Here is a 22,699-nt window from a genome sequence, read left to right as displayed (position 1 = left end):
CACAAGATCAAAGTATCGATATTGGTGTGAGCGATGTGATCTTGGCGTGCCACGGAGAAGAGTGAATGAACCAGAGGATTAAAAAAAAGGGGCGATTGGGGTGTATAGAACCATAAATTTATTAAGAAGTGGATTGTAGTGAATAAAAGTGTTTGGAATGTTAAAATATTAGTTATTAGATATTATATGAACATATAAAACACATTTTAAGCTTGAATATATAAGAGAAATAAGATACTAAAGGACTGGACATAGAAATCGCTAAGAGAGTAGCGTGGGAAAAAATCTATGCTGCTGGGAAAGTCCCTCTACTGAACTTAGATGAACTCCGCATTCGGGGATAACCCAGCTGTTAGAGTGAGAGGCTGGGTGAAATCGTGACATAGCGTGGGAAAAAATCTATGCTGCTGGGAAAGTCCCTCCGCTGAACTTAGATGAACTCAGCATTCGGGGATAACCCAGCTGCTAGTGAGAGGCTGGGTGAAATTGTGACGTAACGTGGGAAAATTTTAGTACAAGCCTCCAAAGAAGCCGTGAAAGAGGAATACAGACGAAATCTTCGAGCAAAATGAGTGTCAAAACAAAAAATGAAGCGGGAGCGAGTTCAATTCCCAACCGAAATAACAAATTAAGGTAAACTATTATTGAGCAAATATTAAGAGATTGTACCTTACACAAAATATAATTATTAAAAATATTTAATAAGAAATATATATATATATATATATGATAAAAATGACGATTGATTTATTCAGATTTTGAATACGATTTTGGGTCAACAGCAGGGCAAATTCAATAGGGCTGATCCGGATCATGTTGTGATCAGACTATAATGGCGGGATAATCCATGGTGAACAGAACCTTTTCTTATATTCGATCTGTGAGAATTCAGTCTTTTGTGCGGTGGTAGTATCGTGAGACCCACGTATTTTTTGCCACATGGACATCATATAGATAGCAAAATTAGTTATTAACCCCTTCCCAACAAACGCCGTATGTATACTGTTCTTCGGCTCTGGTATTTCCGGTCACAGCGCGGCATCGCGCGGTGACCAAGTTAAGATGGCTGCAATCCCTGCACATCACACCCCCTGCATCGGCGATCACTGTGATTGGCTGATCACTTCTGACCAGCTAAATCACAGCAATATTACAATAAAGTTTAAAAAAAAATCGATGTGACATTCTACGATGGGTGCGGTCTGAGACAGCACCCATCACCGTAGTCACAATAGTTGGGATGATTGTAACGTCACCTCAGCTGATTAACCCCTTTAGTGCTGTTTGGTCTGTAACTATTGTTCAGCCAATCAGCGCCAAAGGGGTTAATCTAAAATAGTAATCACCACTCTGTACGCCATCTTGACCTCAGAGTTGGCTTGTGGGATGGTTATATACTCCCCAGTGTTACCTGAGGGAAAGAAAAAAATCATTGGTGGCCAGTGCGATCCTCCTGCAATTTCCTGCCTCCTGTGCTGGGTGACTGATCTCTGATCACAGCAGTTCCCCACTCCCTGTTCCAGATCCCCCCACTCCCAATTGTATTTTTGGCGCACTTTTTTTGTGCTTTTTTTTTATGTGCGCGGCATCCTGCACTGAGTATTTGTGCTTTTCCTATGACCACAGCGCCCTGATAGTATCGTACGGATCAAAGTCTGCTCCAAGGGACTTTTTCTTTTTTAGCTAGTTAGAGTAGCGGACGTCGCAGTGTAAGTGGCGTGCAATTTTCTTTTAGAAAAAATAGGTAGAGAGGTAGGAGTTTTCTTTTACAAAAAACATGTTACGGGTCAGGGTGGTGGAACATCTGTTCTGAGATACAAGAAGGGACCAGAGGGGCGTAACTAGGTGCCTACCCGGACTGACCCTGGCTACACGTCAGTACACACGCGGCTCCGCTCAGTACACCTCGTACACACGCGGATCCGCTCCGTACACCTCGTACACACACGGCTCCGCTCCGTACACCTCGTATACGCGCGGCTCCGCTCCGTACACCTCGTACACGCGCGGCTCCGCTCCGTACACCTCGTACACGTGCGGCTCTGCTCCGTACGCCTCGTACACGCGCGGCTCTGCTCCGTACGCCTCGTACACGCGCGGCTCTGCTCCGTACGCCTCGTACACGCGCGGCTCTGCTCCGTACGCCTCGTACACGCGCGGCTCTGCTCCGTACGCCTCGTACACGCGCGGCTCTGCTCCGTACGCCTCGTACACGCGCGGCTCCGCTCCGTACACCTCGTACACACGCGGCTCTGCTCCGTACACCTCATACACACACGGCTCTGCTCCGTACGCCTCGTACACACGGCTCTGCTACATCCACACTGTAAACCCCTCCTGACCCCACACATAAACTTCAGCTCATCCAGCACCATGACAACCAGCACAGCAGAGTCCTGCATCCACTGAGGCCCCTGATCATGTGACCCCTGACTCCTCCCCTCCTGTGACCTCATCACAGCTCCTGTGCGCACAGAGCAGCCATATATGTGGTGGCGGCTCTGCAGGTGGAGGTATGTGGAGTCTCCATTACTGGGCGCAGGGGGCATTAACCCCTTCAGCACCGAGACTCTTTTGGGGTCTTGTGTTGCCCCTTTATAAGAATCATAAGGTTTTTGTTCTGTCTCCTGTAATAGATACATACGACCCAACTATGGAGACAGGAAGGGAGGAAACGTATTGTTCTCATAGTACAGGACCCCTTTACTGCCCCACAGTGTAATGCCCCCATTATGCCCCTTATACAGGATGTATGATGCCCCCACACAGTGTAATGCCCCCATTATGCCCCTTATACAGGATGTATGATGCCCCACACAGTGTAATGCCCCCATTATGCCCCTTATGCAGGATGTATGATGCCCCACACAGTGTAATGCCCCCATTATGCCCCTTATGCAGGATGTATGATGCCCCACACAGTGTAATGCCCCCATTATGCCCCTTATGCAGGATGTATGATGCCCCCCACACAGTGTAATGCCCCCATTATGCAGAATGTATGATGCCCCACACAGTGTAATGCCCCCATTATGCCCCTTATGCAGAATGTATGATGCCCCACACAGTGTAATGCCCCCATTATGCCCCTTATGTAGGATGTATGATGCCCCCACACAGTGTAATGCCCCCATTATGCAGAATGTATGATGCCCCACACAGTGTAATGCCCCCATTATGCCCCTTATGCAGGATGTATGATGCCCCCACACAGTGTAATGCCCCCATTATGCAGAATGTATGATGCCCCACACAGTGTAATGCCCCCATTATGCCCCTTATGCAGAATGTATGATGCCCCACACAGTGTAATGCCCCCATTATGCCCCTTATGTAGGATGTATGATGCCCCACACAGTGTAATGCCCCCATTATGCCCCTTATGCAGGATGTGTGATGCCCCCACACAGTGTAATGCCCCCATTATGCCCCTTATGCAGGATGTATGATGCCCCCACAGTGTAATGCCCCCATTATGCCCCTTATGCAGTATGTATGATGCCCCCCACACTGTAATGCCCCCATTATGCCCCTTATACAGTATGTATGATGCCCCCACACAGTGTAATGCCCCCATTATGCCCCTTATGCAGTATGTATGATGCCCCCCACATAGTATAATGCCCCCATTATGCCCCTTATGCAGGATGTATGATGCCCCCACACAGTGTAATGCCCCCATTATGCCCCTTATACAGTATGTATGATGCCCCCACACAGTGCAATGCCCCCATTATGCCCCTTATACGGTATGTATGATGCCCCCACACAGTGTAATGCCTACATTATTCCCCTTATGCAGTATGTATGATGACCCCCACAGTGTAATGCCCCCATTATGCCCCTTATGCAGTATGTATGATGCCCCCACACAGTGTAATGTTCCCACAATACCACCTGAGGTTTTACAGTTGGAATAATCCCTTTGCCTGCTCCCCTCAATGTATACCCTTGAGCATGTATACAGGCATGTAGGGGAGCAGGCCTTACTAGATATCGAGGCTTTGTGCAGTAATATACCGCATGAGGATGGTATCAGAGGGGTAAGACATTTCTTGAAATCAAGATCAATAGAGTGTAGCAGACATAATGACTTCATGGACGATCTTCTAAAATTCACTCTTACTCATAACTTCTTTCTTATTCACAGGAAGTACTCCCACCAGCTCAGGGGTACTGCGATGGGGAGCCCCTGTGCTCCCTCGTATACTAACCTATTCCTGGGCTGGTGGGAGGAAACCACAATATTCAGGGATGATCATAAGTGGTGGCATCCATATATTGGGGTGTGGTAGATACAGTTATATGAAAAAGTTTGGGCACCCCTATTAATCTTAAGCTTATTGTTTTATAAAAATTGGTGTTTTTGCAACAGCTATTTCAGTTTGATATATGTAATAACTGTTGGACACAGTAATGTTTCTGCCTTGAAATGAGGTTTATTGTACTAACAGAAAATGTGCAATCTGCATTCAAACAAAATTTGACAGGTGCATAAGTATGGGCACCCGTATCATTTTCTTGTTTTAAATACTCCTACCTACTTTTTACTGACTTACTAAAGCACTTTTTTTGGTTTTGTAACCTCATTGAGCTTTGAACTTCATAGCCAGGTGTATGCAATCATGAGAAAAGCTACTTAAAGTGGCCACTTGCAAGTTGTTCTCCTGTTTGAATCTCCTCTGAAGAGTGGCATCATGGGCTCCTCAAAACAACTGTCAAATGATCTGAAAACATAGATTATTCAACATAGTTGTTCAGGGGAAGGATACAAAAGCTGTCTCAGAGATTTAACCTGTCAGTTTCCACTGTGAGGAACATAGTAAGGAAATGGAAGAACACAGGGACAGTTCTTGTTAAGGCCAGAAGTGGCAGGCCAAGAAAAACATCAGAAAGGCAGAGAAGAATGGTGAGATCAGTCAAGGACAATCCTCAGACCACCTCCAGAGAGCTGCAGCATCAACTTGCTGCAGATGGTGTCACTGTGCATCGGTCAACTATACAACGCACTTTGCACAAGGTGAAGCTGTATGGGAGAGTGATGCGAAAGAAGCCGTTTCTGCAAGCACGCCACAAACCGAGTCGGCTGAGGTATGCAAAAGCCCATTTGGAGAAGCCAATTTCTTTTTGGAAGAAGGTCCTGTGGACTGATAAAACCAAGATTGAGTTGTTTGGTCATACAAAAAGGCGTTATGCATGGCGGCAAAAAAACACAGCATTCCAAGAAAAACACTTGCTACCCACAGTAAAATTTGGTGGAGGTTCCATCTTGATTTGGGGCTGTGTGGCCAATGCCGGCACCGGGAATCTTGTTAAAGTTGAGGGACGCATGGATTCCACTCAGTATCAGCAGATTCTTGACAATAATGTTCAAGAATCAGTGACAATGTTGAAGTTACGCAGGGGATGGATCTTTCAGCAAGACAATGATCCAAAACACCGCTCCAAATCTACTCAGGCATTCATGCAGAGGAACAATTACAATGTTCTGGAATGGCCATCCCAGTCCCCAGACCTGAATATCATTGAACATCTGTGGGATCATTTGAAGAGGGCTGTCCATGCTCGGCGACCATCAAACTTAACTGAACTGGAATTGTTTTGTAAAGAGGAATGGTCAAAAATACCTTCATCCAGGATCCAGGAACTCATTAAAAGCTACAGGAAGCGACTAGAGGCTGTTATTTTTGCAAAAGGAGGATCTACTAAATATTAATGTCACTTTTCTGGTGAGGTGCCCATACTTATGCACCTGTCAAATTTTGTTTGAATGCAGATTGCACATTTTCTGTTAGTACAAAAAAACTCATTTCAAGGCAGAAACATTACTGTGTCCAACAGTTATTACATATATCAAACTGAAATAGCTGTTGCAAAAACACCAATTTTTATAAAACATTAAGCTTAAGATTAATAGGGGTGCCCAAACTTTTTCATATAACTGTATATTGACATTTTTATCATCTGGTCAGGGGCGAGTGAACAATTTCTTGATTTTGTCAGGGAACTTGACATCAATAGAGTGGGCCTGAGATTTACAGCGGAGTTTAATTATTACCAGTTGCCTTTACTGGATGTACTAATCATGAAAGAACGGGATGGGACCCTAGGGACACTCATCTACCATAAACCTATAATCGCTAATAAACTATTGAAGTGTGATAGTCACCACCCCATCCTCCTTAAAACAGGGAATACCCAAGAGCCAATTTTTACGGTTGAGAAGGAACTGTTCTAATGTCACAGATTTTAATGTACAGACAATAGACATGAACACCAGATTCATGGAAAAAAGTATCCACAGTACATTTTGGATTCCACACGATCGTTTACAGAAAAACAGGAGAGCCAGACACTCCTCCATACCTAACCAAGAGACCAAGAAAAAGATGGGGTAACACGAGTAATAGGAACTGAGTAACCGTATCTTTAATATCTTCAGAAACCATTGGGATGTACTGTGGCCGACCCGGACCTGAGGGTGCTGTGGGATCTACTCCCACAATAACTTTCAGAATTGGCCAGTCAATTAGGGACTGTTTAGTGCATAGTGTCTATAAAAAACCTGCACTCAAGGGATTTGGCTAGATAGAAGTATCTGTGGCTTCTTTAGATGTGGAGAATGTTGTACGTGTATTTGGATGAGACCATGTAAATCTTTCTCTTTCCTCCACTGGTAAAACCATTGTTCAGAGGGATTATTCCAACTGTAAAACCTCGGGACTTGTATATATGGCCACAAGCACCTGCCCCCTAGATTATGTAGGCAAGATCAAGAGGGAATTTAGGAGGAAGGTGGGGGAGCATCTGGGCGATAAACGCCATGGTCGGGACATCCATTAACAAGATACATGAACAGTATACATTAAGGTAAAACCGGAGACATCTCCTTTTGTATTATTGAGGTGGTTAAACCCAATGTGAGAGGAGGTGATCACAATAGATGTATTCTCAAAAAGGAAAGCGAGTGGATTTCCTGACTGGATTCACTAGCCCCTAAGGGACTCAATGAACAAATTTCCTATGCCTGTTTTTTGTGAATACTAGTGAGGGGTGAGCACTAAAATTCTCAGGTGCTCGATGATCGGGTCAAGCAAATTGGAATACTCGGGTGTTCGACCCGAGCAACGAGCCCAATGTAAGTCTATGGGAAACTCGAGCATTTTTCAGGCGGCTCCCCCCGGCGGTCTGCAGAGGGCCTAAAAATTGCCTAAATCGATGGGAACAGTGCTCAAATGACATGGGAACAGCATGGGGAAGACCCCTGGAAGCATTTCTGACACCCAGGTCACTGATGTCAACAACATTGTCAGAGGTATTACCCCACTTTTACGGACTCACAATAAAACATATAAAAACGAAACCAAAATGGATTTTCCAGGGAAATATGTTAAAGAACATCCTTTCCAGGGTAATGACTTGTATATAAGACAAAATAAATATACAAAAACAAAAATGCTCCTCCACACCTTGGGCTATGTTCACATGTAGCGTTTTTGATGCATTTTTGCACTTTTGCATTGCTTTCAACCAAGACAAATGCTTTCACCAGGAAATGTCATTTTAACATTTTACAACCTTATCTGGCCATGTGGTGTGTGACACATCATCAGACACATCCTGTTTCATTTATGAAGGAGGGACTCTGAAAGTCACAAAGCCTATTTTTATAGGGCCATCAGTCGACCCTTACTATTCTTAGAGAGCCATCAGTCGGCTATGCTTTTTTTGTTCCCATTATTAAACACTGGGTCTCCTATACTGTTATTGCATATGCTGTGACTGCAAAGGCTGCCAAAAATTTGGAGGCACTCCAATGCCCCTTGGAAGAGACGTAGAGGTCGAAGAGCCTCCTAAAAACCATGTTCCCATTATTAGGAAGTGGGTCTCCCATATTGTTTGCCTATGCAGTGAATGCAAAAGCTGCCAAAAATTTGTAGGAACTCCAATGCCCCTTGCAAGACACGTAGAGGAGGTGATATGGTCGTGAATGATATGGTGATGGAGGATGAGGAGAAGGAGGAGGACCAGAGCAAATAGACAAAATCAGGAAGCGTATACCCATATCTGGGTGTGAAGACAGAGGTGCATGGGAATAGAATTAGACCTCCCAAAAAAGACACTGTTTTTGAGTTTTGGTTATGCTGCTATCATTCGGTGGTGTTCAGAAGTCTGGCCCAATCCAGCCCTTGTTCATTTTTATAAGAGTCAGCCTGCCAGCATTTTCAGTTGACAGGCGGATGCACCTATCGGTTATAATACCTCCGGCAGCACTAAAAATCCGCTCTGTTAAAATGCTAGCGGCAGGACAGGCCAGGACCTTCAAGACATAGAGAGCCAGTTCATTCCACGTGTCTAGCTTGGATACCCATTAATTATAAGGCATAGAGGAATCATGGAGGACGTTGGTATGTTCGGCAAGGTACTCCCTCACCATCTTCCCAAACTTTGCACTCCTTGTGAGAGTACCCCGCGCCTCAGGGCCTGTAAGATGGGAGGGACTGAGAAAACTGTCCCAGAACTTTGACAGTCTTCCCCTGCCTCTGCTGGATTGGAGTTGTGTCTCTCTCGCCTGTACTCCTTGGTTGTCCAACGAACTGTGACCTCTGCCGCCAGCATTTCCAGATGGGAATTTTTTTAATAATTCCGCAACAAGGGCCTTCTGGTACTGCCCCATTTTAGTAGACCTGTCCGCCTCGGGAATAAGAGATAGAAAGTTCTCCTTGTAGAGTGGGTCTAGAAGTGTCACCAACCAGTAATGACTGTCACCCAAAATTTGGAGAACGCGAGGGTCACAGGAAAGGCAGCGTAACATAAACTCAGCCAGACTGCTAACAGGCTAGACTTCCGTGTCCTCACCAAGAGGATGACTGATCATGCTCTCCTCTTCCTCCTCCTCCTTGTCCTCATGCCATCCACGCTGAACAGACCGTATGACAGTTGTGCAGGTAGTACCGTCTATAGCGCATGAAACTAGCTCCTCCTCCTCTTCCTCATTGTCACCCAATCCACGAGATGAGGCTGGGCCATGTGTAATCACCCTGTATGGTTCCTTGCTCCATCTCATCGTGCTCCGCCTGCAATGCATCCTCTTTGATTGTGAGCAGAGAGCGTTTCAGAAGACAGAGAAGTGGGATGATGATGCTAATTATGGCGTCATCGCCGCTCACCATCTTGGTGGAGTCCTCAAAGTTTTGGAGGATGGTACATATGTCTGACAATCATTTCCACTCCTGAGGTCTTATGTGTGGAGTCTGAACTGAATACCAACGGCCTTGTTGATGCTGGTATTCAACAACTGCCCTCTTCTGCTCACAAATCCTTCCTAACATCTGCAATGTAGAGTTCCAACGTGTGGGGACATCACACACCAGTAGGTGACCCAGAAGCTGCAAACGCTGCTGAAACACGGCAAGGGCGGCGGAAGCTGTAGGTGACTTTCTAAAATGGGCACTCATGCGGTGTACTTTAACAAGCAGATCCGACAGCTCCGGGTAGGTTTTGAGAAACCGCTGAACCACAAGATTAAGCACATGGGCCAGGCATGTGAGGTGTGTGAGCTCGCCTCGCCTCAGAGCCGCCACCAGGTTCCGGCCATTGTCACACACGACTATGCCTGGCTGTAGATTCAGCGTTGTCAGACACAGATCTGCCTGCTCTTTCAGAGCTGTCCACAACTCTTCAGCGTTGTGTGGTTTGTCACCTAAGCATATTAGCTTCAGCACAGCCTGTTGCCGCTTGGCCGAGGCAGTGCTTCCAGCCTGCGACTGATGTGGTCATTCAGTGATGGATGCTGAAGAGGAGGAGGAGGTGCAGGAGCTGTAGAACGTGGGGGTAACCCTGATTGACCCAGGGCCCACAATCCTCGACGTCGGGAGGACGTGTTCCATCCCAAGATCCGACTGGGTCCCGGCTTCCACTATGTTAACCCAGTGTGCCGTCCACGAGATGTACCGTCCCTGCCCACAAGCACTTGTCCACGTGTCCTTGCTTAGGTGGACATTCCCAGTAACTGCGTTGTTGAGGGCACTGCTAATGTTGTGGGACACGTGCTCGTGTAATGTGGGGACGGCACACCGGGAGAAATAGTGGCGGCTGGGGACCGAGTACCGAGGGACGGCCGCCGCCATCAGGTTGCGGAAAGCTTCCATCTCCAAGAGCCTAAAAGGCAACATTTCGAGCGCAAGCAGTCGTGAAATATGTGAATTTAGTAGTGTGGCCTGTGGGGCGTTGGCTACGTATTTGCGCTTGCGTTCCAAGGACTGGGGTAGGGACAACTGAACGCTGCGCTGGGAAAAGGTCGTGGACGTGTTTGATGATCGTGCTAGTTGAGAGTGTGCAATGACAGATGCAGGGCAGGAGACATTTTTGCATGCACGCCATGGACAGAGGATTGGCTTGCACGCACAACAACTGTTCCTGGACCCTGGGGTTTGGCCCACTTAGTCGGGTGCTTTGCTTCCATGTGCCTGACATGCTGGTGGTGGTCAGGCTGGTAGTTTTGCTACCCCTGCTGATGCTGGCCTGGCAGGTGGTGCAAATGGCCTTTTTGGGGGTTATCGGCAGAGTCTTTAAAAAACAACCAGACTCGGGAAGACCTAACAGTTGTAGTGGCAACTTCCGTCGTATTGATGTTACAGGGATGATTGCCTGCCTTCTGTCTGCGGCCACCACGCTGCTTCTTCCTGCCTGTTGTGGTGCTACGCCTCCCTCCCCCTATGTGCTGCTGTCTTCGCTCTGTATGTCCCCCCGCCAGGTTGGGTCAGTTACTATATCATCCACCACCTTGTCTTCCACTTCCGCACCCTGGTCCTCCTCATGACTTTCTGGCAATGGTGTCTCATCATCGTCCACCTCTTGTGACAGTTTCCCACCGTCGCCTTCGTGTGACCGTGGCTGCTCAAATATTTGGGCATCACTAAATGCAATCTCCTCTTGCCCCGCTTCAAGTGGATCGGAGGAGAGGCCCGAATCTATAAATGGGAAAGTGAACAGCTCTTCGGAGTGTCCAAGTGTGGGATCAGTTGTCTCCGGGCACTCGGTATGGTGGGCGGAAGGATAAGTGACTGGAAACATTATCTGCTATCCAACCAATAACCTTTTCACACTGTTCTGTGTTCAATAGTGGTGTTCTGCGGTCCCCTGTTAATTGGGACAGGAAGATGTGGGTGTTTGTTGTGGCACAATTTCAGCTAGCACACCGCTTCATCCTCTGCATGCACCATCATCACCATCACATCCACTTCCCCGTCCATTACCACGCGCCTTGCCCATTTTGGAGAACAATATTTTCCATGTTCACTACAAATGGCTGGATTTGAACCGCAGTGATATGTGATACGTGTGACAGAAAATAGCTGGCCTGTAGGTTACTATTTTTCACAGCGACCTCATGTCAATAACTTCACTAACACACTGATCAGGGCTCATAAAAGTCCACTTCAGAATAGTCCAATGTTTTCCTCTTAGCCATTCTTGGGTGTTTTTAAGCTGTGTGTTTTGGGTCATTATGCTGTTGCAAGACCCATGACCTGCGACTGAGACCAAGCTTTCTGACACTGGGCAGCACATTTCTCTCTAGAATTCCTTGATAGTCTTGAGATTTCATTGTACTCTGCACATCTTCAAGACACCCTGTGCCAGATGCAGTAAAGTAGCCCCAGAACATAACAGAGCCTCCTCAATGTTTCACAGTAGGGACAGTGTTCTTTTCTTGATATGCTTCATTTTTCTGTCTGTGAACATAGAGCTGATGTGCCTTGCCAAAAACTTCCATTTTTTTCTCATCTGTCCATAGGACATTCTCCCAGAAGCTTTTTGGCTTGTCAACATGTAGTTTGGCAAATTCCAGTCTGGCTTTTTTATGATTATTTTTCAACAATGGTGTTCTCCTTGGTCGTCTCCCATGAAGTCAACTTTGGATCAAACAATGACGGATGGTGCGATCTGACACTGATGTTCCTTGAGCTTGAAGTTCACCTTTAATCTCTTTAAAAGTTATCCTGGGCTCTTTTGTTACGATTCGTATTATCCGTCTCTTTGATTTGTTATCAATTTTCCTCCTGTGGCCACGTCCAGGGAGATTGGCTCTAGTCCCATAAATCTTAAATTTATGAATAATATGTGCAACTGTAGTCACAGGAACATCAAGCTGCTTGGAGATTTTTTTATTTGTCTCAGCTATTTGAGACAGTTTTGCTTTCTTAGCTTTTGGATTAACTTGACCAATTGATGGTCATTTTTTTTTGGGGCGGCATTTTAAAAAACAGTCCTTAGTATTATGACCCTTAGAAATCTCCTCACACTGATCAGAGATCTAATTAGGTGAATATATAAAGAAGAAAATGTGTGACTGCCTCACAGTCAGACTCTTCTAATTGTCCATAGCAGCCAATCAGAGCTCAGCTTTCACTTTACCTCAGCAGCTTCAATGCCGAAAGCTGCAATATGGTGGCTATAGGCAACTAAAGCGCTCTTACTGTGAGTTAATTCTCATAAATGAGGCCTCAGCTACTTCTGCAACAGCTGTTGCTATAATTACAGACTTTAAACCAACTTATCAGGTTGCCCCACCTTAAGGAATATATGGTTGCTGTCCCTTTAAGAGCGACTCTTCGGATGCAGTCTCTAATTCTTTAAGACGCTTTGGGCAAAAACTGTGGTTTTGCATTTAACACGCAGATAACCATTTATTCATTTATTTCTATAGAGCCTAAATCTCATCAAGGGGGAAAACTGAGTTTTCATGTTTGCTGTATTTTTAGTCTGATGTTAAAGACGGACCGCGCAAAATTTCACTCAAACCGGGTGAAAAATGTGGTTTTGTATTCAAGAGGCTCAACACACAGATTTACTGCTTTATATATATATATATATATATATACAGTGCCTACAAGTAGTATTCAACCCCCTGCAGATTTAGCTGGTTTGATAAGATGCAAATAAGTTAGAGCCTTCAAACTGCAAACGAGAGTAGGTTTTATGAACAGAAGCATAAATCTTACAAACCAAAAAGTTATGTTGCTCAGTTGAATTTTATTACATTTTAAACATAAAAGTGTGGGTCAATTATTATCCAACCCCTATGTTTAATATTTTGTGGAATAACCCTTGTTTGCAATTACAGCTAATAATCGTCTTTTATAAGACCTGATCAGGCCAGCACAGGTCTGTGGAGTTATCTTGGCCCACTCCTCCATGCAGATCTTCTCCAAGTTATCTAGGTTCTTTGGGTGTCTCATGTGGACTTTATTCTTGAGCTCCTTCCACAAGTTTTCAATTGGGTTAAGGTCAGGAGACTGACTAGGCCACTCCAACACCTTGACTTTTTCCCTATTGAACCAGGCCTTGGTTTTCTTGGCTGTGTGCTTTGGGTCGTTGTCTTGTTGGAAGATGAAATTACGACCCATCTTAAGATCCTTGATGGAGGAGCGGAGGTTCTTGGCCAAAATCTCCAGGTAGGCTGTGCTATCCATCTTCCCATGGATGCGGACCAGATGGCCAGGCCCCTTGGCAGAGAAACAGCCCCACAGCATGATGCTGCCACCACCATGCTTGACTGTAGGGATGGTATTCTTGGGGTCGTATGCAGTGCCATCCAGTCTCCAAACGTCACGTGTGTGGTTGGCACCAAAGATCTCGATCTTGGTCTCATCAGACCATAGAACCTTGAACCAGTCTGTCTCAGAGTCCTCCAAGTGATCATGAGCAAACTGTAGACGAGCCTTGACATGACGTTTTGAAAGTAAAGGTACCTTACGGGCTCGTCTGGAACGGAGACCATTGCGGTGGAGTACGTTACTTATGGTATTGACTGAAACCAATGTCCCCACTGCCATGAGATCTTGCCGGAGCTCCTTCCTTGTTGTCCTTGGGTTAGCCCTGACTCTTCGGACAAGCCTGGCCTCGGCACGGGAGGACACTTTCAAAGGCTGTCCTGGCTGTGGAAGGCTAACAGTAGTTCCATAAGCCTTCCACTTACGGATGATGCTCCCAACAGTGGAGACAGGTAGGCCCAACTCCTTGTAAAGGGTTTTGTACCCCTTGCCAGCCTTGTGACCCTCCACGATCTTGTCTCTGATGGCCTTGGAATGCTCCTTTGTCTTTCCCATGTTGACCATGTCTGAGTGCTGTTCACAAGTTTGGGGAGGGTCTTAAATAGTCAGAAAAGGCTGGCAAAAGAGATCTTTAATCCACACATGTGAAGCTCATTATTCTTGGTGCCTGAATTACTTCTTAATACTTTAGGGGGACCAAACAGAATTCTTGTGGTTTGAGGGGTTGAATAATAAATGACACTCTGAATTAACTTTTAACGTTTTAAAAAAAAGCAAAAAAAAAAAACAAAAAAAAAATTTGCTGCAGTGCATTTCCCACTTCCAGGCTGATCTACAGTACAAATGTCACAATGCCAAGTTAATTCCGCATGTGTCAACCAGCTAAATCTGCAGGGGGTTGAATACTACTTGTAGGCACTGTATATATAGATGTAGAGAGGAAAACTAAATACTGTAAAATAATATATCTCTTCATATGTTTCCCCTTATTATTCCCAGTAATTGTATTATTACACAGGATTTTTATGACGTTACATCTTCTCATCTTCTTCTCATTCAGGTCTCTACAATATCAGATCCTCTCAGTGAAGATCTTCTATATAAGAGAATTTTCCTGATTCTCCCATCAAAGATAGGTATGGACAGAGGCAAGATGGTGGAGAGGATATTCCACCTCACCCTAGAGATCCTCTTCCGGCTTACTGGAGAGGTGAGAGATTCTGATGACGTCACATTACATCATTCTTATCTATGGGAATAACAGATGAACAGAACTGGAGAGGTGAGGACTCTGGAAATGTCTGGAGGGAGATTTATTAATGTGTCTCTCCATAACCAGGATTACACAGTAGTGAAGAAGACCTCTAGTGAGCGCTGTCAGGACCCTGTGTCTGAGGGATGGGGAAGACCACAGAGCCCAATCACGGGGCCTCCACCTCACCCCCTGATACATGAGGACATCAATGACCAGAAGATCCTAGAACTCACCTACAAGATGATTGAGCTGCTGACTGGAGAGGTGACACTGCTGGGAATGCTGGGACATTATACAGTAATGCTATGGAGGGATCGGGGGGATGACGGTATCATTGTATGTGTCAGGTTCCTATAAGGTGTCAGGATGTCGCCGTCTATTTCTCTATGGAGGAGTGGGAGTATTTAGAAGGACACAAAGATCTGTACAAGGACGTCATGATGGAGGTTCCCCAGCCCCTCACATCACCAGGTAATAGACAGGACTAAATACACACGGCCTATAATTATCTGTATGGAAAGAATTAATTCAGCCCCTGTATGTGTTTCCTCCAGATCTATCTAGTAAGAGGACAACACCAGAGAGATGTCCCCGTCCTCTTCTTCCACAGAACTGTAAACAAGAAGACCCCAATGTTCCTCAGGATCATCAGGTAGATGGAGAGAAGGTGTCATGAGATCTCCCCTATGATGTGTAGACGGCTGTGAAGGTCTTGTGCTCAGTCTTGTTTTATCCACCAGTGTTATATGTTTTCTACTTGTGTAAGGAGGACGGTGGAGATGGCAGGATTAGAGCTGACCATAGATGGGACTTCTCCATCTGTCTGTGACTTTTACAATATTTGTTTCAGGGTGAAGATCTGACCCATATTAACACTACAGAGACATATGTGAGGGGTGATGAGCGGTGTAAAGAGGAGATTCCTACAGATAACCGTCCAGGTGAGTAGTGACCACTAGATACATAGAAGTTACAGATTTTACTCAGTCATCGGCTGTGGCTGCTTTATCGGTGGTCTAGTCTGGTCGTATCACAATCATGTGATCACCATTTTGCCGCATAACATTCTCTTCCATCTAAAAATGTTCAAATTACTTTGTGAAATTGTGAAAGACCTTTTCTATAGAATTTACAACTCGGAGGATCTACCTACCCCCTGGGATTAGGAGACGCTGACCCTTACCTGCCCAGATCTGTAAACTACAAAGCCAAATGACAGTGTACGTAGAAAGTGCTGACAAGTTAGAAAATCACTTGAATAAAAATATTATGATGGGCGTGTAAGAGAAAGCGGAGGGTAATGATGCTGTCGGCTTCCTAGATCCCTGATATCTTATTGGATGAATCTACCTTCTCTCCCTTCTGTGCTGCTGAATGTCCTCATATGGTCCCTACAAGACCAGGTCCAGTCTTTATGACCAAACTTCACTTTTATGATCGACAACATTAAATGTGCAGTGAGGGCCAAGTGTGAATTTCTGTACAATAACAAGAGAGTTTCCCTTTATCCTGACTTTTTAATTTTTTTAAAACTAACTTCAAACAGGATTGTTATTTTCGCCTACATAACATTGTTTGGTGGCTTTTTATTCCATATTTTGGAGGCAGAATGAATAAACAGTTGAACACCACGCTCCACTGGTTCATCCTATGAGGTTTTCTATTAGACTATGAACTGTCATTGTCTTGGTGAATAATTTAATGTTTTTACTGACAGTTTAAGTAGAAATGTTCAAAAACCAAAATTTCAAGGATATTTTATTCACAAATAATAATTGTTTTTTTTTCTTGTCAGATGACTGTACCAGGAGATCAAAGGGACAGCTGACATCTTCAATTTTAAAATCAGATAATCTTGAGGTCCCACAGGATACAATTGAAGTGAATGCCATTACTCCAGATATACCATCAACCCTTCACAGCAAAGATCTGTCATCTGATCATTTGAAACAGGTCTCGTCTTCTGATTCATTACCGACTACTAAGGAAAATCAAAGTCACATAATCAGCAGTAAAAAACGAACTGATCCTAAATCAAAGAAGCCATTTTCACGTTCAGAATATGGAAATAGTTTTTCCCTCGAAAAGTCTTTTCTTAAACATCAAAGCAGTCACACAGCAGAGAATAGATTTCTTTGTTCTAAGTGTGGGAAATGTTTTAACAAGAAATCAGATCTTGTTAGTCACCAGAGAAGTCACACAAGAAAGAAGCCTTTTCCCTGTTCAGAATGTGGGAAATGTTTTACAGATAAATCAAATCTTATCGCACACCAGAGAACTCACACTGATGAGAAGCCATTTTCATGTTCCGAATGTGGAAAATGTTTTACACATAAATCAAATTTGGTTAGGCACCAAAGAACTCACACAGGGGAGAAGCCTTTTTCATGTTTAGAATGTGGGAAATGTTTTAGCCAGAAATCAGATTTTGTTAAGCATCAGAGAATTCACACAGGGGAGAAGCCTTTTTCCTGCTCAGAATGTGGGAAATGTTTTAACCGGAAAGCGCATCTTGATAGCCACCAGAAAACACATATAAGGGAGAAGCCCTTTTCTTGTTCAAAATGTGGAAAATGTTTTGGAGAGAAATCAACTCTATTTACACATCAAAGAGCTCACACAGGGTTGAAGCCTTTTTCCTGCTCAGAATGTGGAAAATGTTTTAACAGTAAATCAGATTTTGTTAAGCACCAGAGAACTCACACAGGGGAGAAGCCTTTTAGATGTTCTGAATGTGGGAAATGTTTTAACCAGAAATCAAATCTTGTTAAGCACCAAAGAACTCACACAGGGAAGAAGACATTTTCATGTTCAGAGTGTCGGAAATGTTTTGCAAAGCAATCAAGTTTTGTTACACATCTTCGAATTCACACAGGGGAAAAGCCTTTTTCATATTCAGAATGTTGAAAATGTTTTACACAGAAAACAAATTTTGTTAAACAGCAAAGAACTCACACAGGGAAGAAGCCTTTTAGATGTTAAGAATCTGGGAAATGTATTAAACAGAAAGTGCATCTTGATAGACCTCAGAGAAGTCACACAGGGAAGAAACCTTTTTCCTGTTCAGAATGTGGAAAATGTTTTGTAAAGAAATCATCTTTTCTTAGTCACCAGAGCAGTCACTCAGGGGAGAAGCCTTTTTTATATTCTTAATGTGGGAAATATTTTACTTGGAAAAACACATTTTTAGCAAGAAAAAATCTTGCTAATAAGTGAGTGCGTCTTATAGACTGGTGGCAGCTTCCTGTGACAGAGGAGATCTCTGAGACAGTGTCCTTCCTGATCACTGAGAGAACTGCTCTCTCCTCCAGCCTCACACTTATCTAACTGAGCAAAGCAGGAGAGGAAGCTACCGGGATCTGCACAGAGGCTGCACGTCCTGAGTGAGCAGCTGAAGAACATTCCACCCGACAAGCTCAAGGACTTTTCTGATCGTGTATAACTGTTTTACATATTTTCAAAAGTTGTCATGTTCAACTATGAAATGAGCCATTTCTTAATGATCTTAACGACTTGTTTCTATGATATCTATATATATCTATGAGAGTTTTCCTTTTACTGCTACGTATAATTAATGCATAAAAGTTTCAGTACTTTGAAACATTTTACTTTTGCAAATATAAAGATGCAGAATATTTTGTTATGCCAACATGTCAAAACACTATTGCAAATTATAAATCGTTACAGAAATTGCACTACAAAATTTGGTCTTCATTCAGTGACAACTCTTTTTTGCTTGTCTCTTGTACTCCTGCATTGGATCATTTCTTACAATTGTCCAACAGTAATCTGCAAGCATTGATGAATTCCAATTTTTTTATGCAATGGTGGTAACATAATCTGACGTGGGTCAATAAGTGCTTGATGCGTGACATTTTTACTCCCTGGCTGAAGTGAACATCGAAGAAGCCAGTCTTTTTTATGGTAGTGATATTCTCTTGCACAACTATCCCACTCACACAGAAAGCAGCAGTACTTTGTGTTTCCACCCTGGAGATCAAGTAAAAGGGCAAGGGAGAACAAGCAGATGGAGGAGCTCCTGCAGAACATCTAGCTATTTATCCAATCTAGGACCTGAAGATCATCCTGAAAGTCCCCATACATCTACTGGATAATTTGCTGTGTGTGGCAGTACTTAGCTCCGGGGGATAAAAATGACCAGGAAAAGCCACTGGAGGCCACGGGAGAAGCGGGCTCTCAGTTATAAGATGACACTGCAGTTGTCATGCTGAACACATATTGAACGGGGGAGATGAAGAGTAGGGAAGTGGTGGCTAGGCTGGAGCGATTTGCCTGCACTGAAACACCGGTCTCAGCAGGTGATAGTGGCCTTCATATAGCAGCTACCCCGCAGTTGTGCACGGGCTCCGGAGCAGAGGAGTCGGGTGAAGAGATAGAAGAGGCATCCTCATTGATAGAGGCCAAAAGACCCCAAAACTGCACGTGGCACAGTATTCTCTGCCTCACAGCCTAATCTGCACCAAGGGGACATACAGGTACCTGATTAACCTACTTTAAAAGACCTTTTCATTGCAGTGGTACATTGTAAATCCTCTCTACAGTTGTGCTCAAAAGTTTACATACCCCGGCAGAATTTTTGCTTTCTTGGCCTTGTTTCAGAGAATATGAATGATAAAAAAAATGTTTTTCTCCACTCATGGTTATTGGTTGGGTGAAGCCATTTGTAACATACCTGGTAGCGGGCTTGCATAGTGCACCATCTCCCACTATGCAAGATCGCAAACTTGATCTTCAGTCCAGTCTGCTAGCCTGGCTTCTATTCATGCTGTCTTCTTGTCTCTGTTCTGACTGCTTAGGGCGGCGGCCCCGTCACTTCCTGTTTCTTGTAGCTGCTGTGGGCACACCCCTAATGCGTCCCCAGCCTGTTGCTGTCTGTCACTTGATATTTAAACCAGCTCCACCTTGGAGCTGATGCCTGAGCAACTCTAACAGTCAGTGTGCTCCTTAACTCTGAATGTGCCAGTTCCTGTTCTGTTTTTCCTGCCTGTCCGCCTTCCTGGAGGCTGTATTCCCAGGCCTGTCTGAACACGCTCCTAGCCTGTTCGTCCCGCCTTCTAGGGGCCGCATACCTAGATTTGTTATCTGTGTTTTCTTGCCTGTCTGTCCGCCTTCCTGGAGGCTGTATTTCCAGGCCAGTCTGAACACGCTCCTAGCCTGTTCGTTCCGCCTTTCGGGGGGCCGCATACCCAGACTCGCTCCTGTATCTCGCTGCAGTGTCAGTTCCTGTCTGAACGCTCAGTTCCTGTCTGAACGCTCTCCTAGCCTGTTACCTGTGTTTCTCTATGTCCGTACCTTCCCTTTTTCTGCAGAGTCTGAACCTGCACCTGTCTCCTACTCGTTGTCTCTGTACTTCTGTTGTGAGTTTAGAGTCCACTCGCTACTTCATTGCAAGTATCTTGTGTGTATCTGGTTCTGCTTTTCCCTTCCAGTCTGTTCAGTGTGAACAGAGCCCTGTCCTTCCTGCTCTGCCTTGCTCACCGCTCTGGCGGTTCCTCTCTGCTCCGCCTTGCTAACCGCTCCAGCGGTTCCTCTCTGCTCTGCCTTGCTCACCGCTCCGGCGGTTCCTCTCTGCTCTGCCTTGCTCACCGCTCCGGCGGTATCTCTCTGCTCTGCTTTGCTCACTGCTCCGGCGGTATCTCTCTGCTCTGCTTTACTCACCGCTCCGGCGTTTCCTGCCTGCTCTGCCTTGCTCACTGCTCCGGCGGTTCCTGCCAGCTCTGCCTTGCTCACCGCTCCGGCGGTTCCTGCCAGCTCTGCCTTGCTCACCGCTCCGGCGGTTCCTGCCTGCTCTGCCTTGCTCTTCGCTCCAGCGGTTTCTCCTTGCTCTGCTTGCTCACCGCTCCGGTGGTACCTCTCTGCTCCGCCTTGCCCACCGCTCCAGCGGTTCCTCTCTGCTCTGCTTGTCTACCGCATCTGCGGTTCTGTTCCTGAATCCCAGTCTGTACTGGACCCTATCCAGCCTGTGCTCCAACCTGCTAGTACCTCCCCATCTGCACACCAGCCGTACTTGTCAGTACCCTCCTGTCTGTATACCAGCCGTGCCTGCCAGTATCCTCCTGTCTGCACTCCAGCCATGCCTGCCAATACCCACCTGTCTGCATACCAACCGTGCCTGCCAATACCCACCTGTCTGTGTGCCAGCCTAACCTGCCTGTTCCTGTATTCCCGGTGTGGGTCAACAGCCGTGTCCGGGGTCTGGCCTGGAGTAGCACCTGGTCCCTCTGCTCGGTTCCTCCCTGGTGCACGGCGTCGTTAGCCGTCGTGCGACCTTGGTCGGATCGGGTTGATACTTAGTTACGCCCCTCCAGGCACTCTCCGGTTCATGGCACAGTGGAATCACTAAATCACGCACACGCCAGTCAGCCCGGGCGTGTGCATAACACCATTTATTGTCAAACTACTGTGTTTTCTCTTTTTAGATCATAATGACAACCAAAAACATCCAAATGACCCTGATCAAAAGTTCACATACTCTGGTGATTTTGGCCTGATAACATGCACAGTAATTTGACACAAATGCGTTTGAATGGCTACTAAAGGTAACATCCTCACCTGTGACCTGTTTGCTTGTAATCAGTGTGTGTGCATAAAAGCTGAGTGAGTTTCTGGGATCCAGACAGACTCTTGCATCTTTCATCCAGCCACTGACGTTTCTGGATTGTGAGTCATGGGGAAAGCAAAAGAAATGTCAACGGGAAAAGGTAGTTGAACTATATAAAACAGGAAAAGTTTCTAGAAAAGTGCAGAAACAAAGAGCCAAATTGTTTGATAATAATAAACATCTGAGAGCACTGCACATTCCATATTCAGTGATATACCCTGCCAAGTTAAGAGTGGCAGCTGGAGGTACTGTGCACTTTTTTCAAGATTCAAAAGAAGCCCTTCACTGGCTGGATATGAATGAGAGGCAAATACACTGGGATCAAATTCGGGATGTTACAAGTTGAAGGTCCTGCGGTACAAACACTAATTCTTAAAATCTTCAAAAACACTATGATCTGTGAGTATATGGGATGAAGTGTGTCCCTGCTTGTTGGACAATTCTTTACAAATTTTGTTGTTTTCTTCAGGTTCTATTATGATTATATTGCAGTCCTTGTGCCTAACGAGTTGAATTCAAGTTGGAGTTAAGTCCAATGAGACTTAAGTTCTAGGCAGGATTCTCCCATACATTCAACAGTGACCGAGCCACCATTTTTTCTACTGTCTCTTTGAAAATACTTCGCCCACTCACTATGAGAAAGGCGTTCTATATCTGCCTGTTATGGATGGGGTTTTATGGGTGAGGGTTCTCTTTGTTTTTGAGTGTTTTATGTTGACAATCTTGTAATATGCCCTTAACTAACTATGTAAAAATGAAATGCTCTGCTGTTAGTATAGTAGAAACTACATATCTCCTACATTAAATATGGCGGGGTCAGTGAAAATAGTTAGCTGGAACACAAGGGGTCTTTCTTCTAGTGTCAAAAGGCAGTCAATCTTTCAGTATCTTTAGGCAGAAAAACCTGCTCTGATTTGTCTGCAATAAAAGTCTCTTACCTCGGAGAAACTTCATCTACTACACAAGAAATGGTTGCAGGCCAACTATCACTCCACGCATTCTACATACTCTCGGGAAGTCAGTATATTAGCTCCTGAATCTGTTCCCTCCCCCAACCAGGGAAGTGGGAGGTAGTAGTGTATGAAAATACACAAACCAGACTAACAAGGGAATACATACAGGGATAATTGAAAATACCAATCGCACAAATTTGCACTCACAAACAACAGAGAGGAACATCAGCCAGGCTCATCTGCTCGCCCATCTGCCGTGCCTGTCAGCATCTGCCTTCAGTCCCGTGGGAGTCACCTGCTCTCACACGAGGTC

The 22,699-nt window shown here is 45.1% G+C and overlaps 1 protein-coding gene across 1 annotated transcript; it reads left to right on the top strand.

The window, feature by feature from the left end:
- The first annotated feature begins 847 nt into the window (after nucleotides 1-847).
- LOC141204945 (uncharacterized) lies at nucleotides 848-18,532 on the top strand. The gene is made up of 6 exons (XM_073663984.1): nucleotides 848-880; nucleotides 14,896-15,075; nucleotides 15,159-15,282; nucleotides 15,366-15,463; nucleotides 15,662-15,752; nucleotides 16,607-18,532. The coding sequence occupies exons 1-6, from the start codon at nucleotides 848-850 to the stop codon at nucleotides 17,716-17,718; spliced, it is 1,638 nt and encodes a 545-aa protein (XP_073520085.1). The 3' UTR covers nucleotides 17,719-18,532.
- Nucleotides 18,533-22,699: the final 4,167 nt, after the last annotated feature.

This window comes from Phyllobates terribilis, unplaced genomic scaffold (assembly GCF_046119375.1).
Source record: "Phyllobates terribilis strain yellow unplaced genomic scaffold, ASM4611937v1 Scaffold_136__1_contigs__length_4911898, whole genome shotgun sequence".
Lineage (NCBI taxonomy): Eukaryota > Metazoa > Chordata > Amphibia > Anura > Dendrobatidae > Phyllobates > Phyllobates terribilis.
This window is presented reverse-complemented; position numbering and strand designations above follow the sequence as displayed.

What these genes read in the sequence shown, in the direction of transcription:
- LOC141204945 (XM_073663984.1), top strand. Translation starts at nt 848, where the DNA reads ATGGTGAACAGAACCTTTTCTTATATTCGATCT. An exon ending in CCAGCCCCTCACATCACCAG is followed by an intron (nt 15,283 to 15,365) that starts GTAATAGACAGG and finishes TGTTTCCTCCAG; the next exon opens with ATCTATCTAGTAAGAGGACA. An exon ending in ATGTTCCTCAGGATCATCAG is followed by an intron (nt 15,464 to 15,661) that starts GTAGATGGAGAG and finishes TATTTGTTTCAG; the next exon opens with GGTGAAGATCTGACCCATAT.